The sequence below is a fragment of the Littorina saxatilis genome, linkage group LG6 (assembly GCF_037325665.1).
Source record: "Littorina saxatilis isolate snail1 linkage group LG6, US_GU_Lsax_2.0, whole genome shotgun sequence".
Taxonomy (NCBI): Eukaryota; Metazoa; Mollusca; class Gastropoda; order Littorinimorpha; family Littorinidae; genus Littorina; species Littorina saxatilis.
In genome coordinates this window covers 16738650-16741149 of record NC_090250.1, presented here as the reverse complement: position 1 = coordinate 16741149, position 2500 = coordinate 16738650, and the positions used below count along the sequence as shown (strand labels likewise).

Sequence of the window (2500 nt, the reverse complement as noted above, 5' to 3'; positions counted from 1 at the left end):
GAGCAAGAGTAAGACAAAGCAGTGTATTCGAACTAAATTTAAGTTAGTGAAAGCGAGATAAAATAATAATACTTATCCAACTGCATTTATTTTCCAAACTGCCCATTAACCATTCACAAAATTTAGACTACTTTGCTAAATTCTTATTTCCTATCAAATAAGTTTCCCCCTGCCTTAAGACAACCTGCAAGAACACATCAACCCAATCCAAACCTGCACAGGCAGATACATTAATAACGACGCTTATTTCCATTTTTCTAAAATTAAGCTGACACAACAGTCAGAAGTCACGTTGGCACGTTTGGAAAATATGTACTATGTGGTCAACTGTTGTGGCGGATTTTGAACGTAGCAGACAAGGTCGCCGTGAGGTTTGCGTTCTCTTTAAATTAGTTGTGTGATCTTGTAATTTCGATGGTTTTTGCTTTGTCTTTAACTCCTCGTCGTCCGCACACGAAATGACAAGATTGCACGCACAATTTCAAAGACAAAGAAACCAGCGAATCTAATCGAGGGAAAATGAGTTAACCAAGAAACAAATAGAAGGTTAAAAGGACATGAAGAAAGAAGGAAAGCAATCACTGAAAACAGAAAGCAAAGGGGGACAAAAACAAGCAAAGAAACGATCTTTTTATGGTGATGATGATGATGATGATGATGATGATGATGATGATGATGATGATGATGATGATGATGATGATGATGATGATGATGATGATGATGATGATGATGATGATGATGCTGCTGCTGCTGCTGCTGCTGCTGCTGCTGCTGCTGCTGCTGCTGCTGCTGATGATGATGATGATGATGATGATGATGATGATGATGATGATGATGATGATGATGATGAAACACACAAACAAACAAGCAAACAAACAAACAAACAAATCACAACGAATAAACGAGCACAGTCACCATTGCAGAAATCAAAAAAACAAAATATACACTTAAGTTTCTTAAAGGTTTCTCAAAATGTTCCAGAGCAAACCGCCGAACAGGAAGAAACAACATCACCATCACCAACACAACGAGTCAGCGTTAGCGACATCGAGGTGGTCGACGTATATCGGCCGAAACCGGAAACGCCTTGCCAGAAGATCTACCAACGCGCATGCGCCAAACTGCAAGTGCTTCCGTCCATGAGCGTGTACGATCACCTGCCCTGTTCACAGATGGCGCTCCCGCATAGCGGTGTAGGTCACGATGAGGTCAAGGCCATTGCTATCGCCCTCGTGGTGAGTTCAGTGTGATTTATGGACAGATAGATGGGTGATGGGTGGATGGATTGATGGATTGGTTAATTGTTTGATTGGTAGGATGTTATTTTTCCTCTTATTTATTGTTTGCAGGGTGTATTCAGTTCTATCCCCAAATTGCACACATAAGAGAGATAATCATACCTTCTTCTTTTTCTTCTTCTTCTTCTTCTTCTCCGTCCATGTACTTAGACTCCCACGGTCACACATGTTTTTAGCACGAGTGGATTGTTACGTGTATGACCGTTTTTACCCCGCCATTCAGGCAGCATACGCCGATTTCGGGGGAGGCATGCTGGGTATTTTCGTGTTTCTATAACCCACCGAACTCTGACATGGATTACAGGATCTTTTCCGTGCGCACTTGGTCTTATGCTTGCGTGTACACACGAAGGGGGTTAAGTCACTAGCAGGTCTGCACATAAGCTGACCTGGGAGATCGGAAAAATCTCCATTCTTAACCCACCAGGCGGCAGCGACCGGGATTCGAACTCACGACCTCCCGATTAGGAGGCCGATGTCTTACCACCACGCCACTGCGCCCGTCATAGATTGCATATTCGTCGTGCATGTGTGCCTTTCCTGTGCACGTGCCTTCGTGCGACTGTGCGTGCGTGTTTGGTGCGCTCATGTCTTTGCCTTTGCCTTGCAAATTTACCTCTGTTCATTTAAATCTAAAGCAGTAAATATTTGAACATTTCTTTCAAGCGCTCTTTAAAAAGTACGTAGTAACGCTGAAAACTTGCTTCATTGAAGTTGAAAAGTATATGTTCGGTACAGGTAAATAGGATAGCTAAATCCACAGATCGACACGGAATACTTTTCAAGAACAAATAATGCCCCAAAGGAATTTAAGGAATGCAAACGGAACATTTTATTTTTTCTGTTTTCAAGTTTAAGTTTTCATCGTCTTCAACACCTGCAGACCAGCAGATCTTTACAATTCGCTTGGGGGCTCTTACAAAAGTAAACGTTGTTTTCAAGACATACTTTTGACATTTAATTTGTTTTATATTTGTTTAGATACAGAGGGAGAAAGGTCGCTCGTCTGAGTTGATTAGACGAAGTGTGAGCTGGGTGAGAGTATATAGTGTAGCGGGACACAAAATAGTGTCAAATTTCTATGATAAATCGAAAAGGCCTAAATTGCATTGTGTTTTCCTCTGGGGAAATAACCAGAAAGCTTTGTTGCAGAGCCGTAGAGTGAGGGAGTGGAGAAGTGAGTTGTTATTGTATTAAATGCA

The 2500-nt window shown here is 41.8% G+C and overlaps 1 protein-coding gene across 1 annotated transcript in view; it reads left to right on the top strand.

Annotated features, from left to right (window-relative positions):
• LOC138969613 (leucine-rich repeat-containing protein 74B-like) overlaps positions 1 to 2500 on the top strand; it is a 37532-nt gene that overhangs the window by 3764 nt on the left and 31268 nt on the right. Inside the window, exon 2 of the mRNA XM_070342472.1 lies at positions 982 to 1235. Coding sequence (XP_070198573.1) covers positions 982 to 1235 — 254 coding nt within the window. The remainder of the gene's footprint in view (positions 1 to 981; positions 1236 to 2500) is intronic.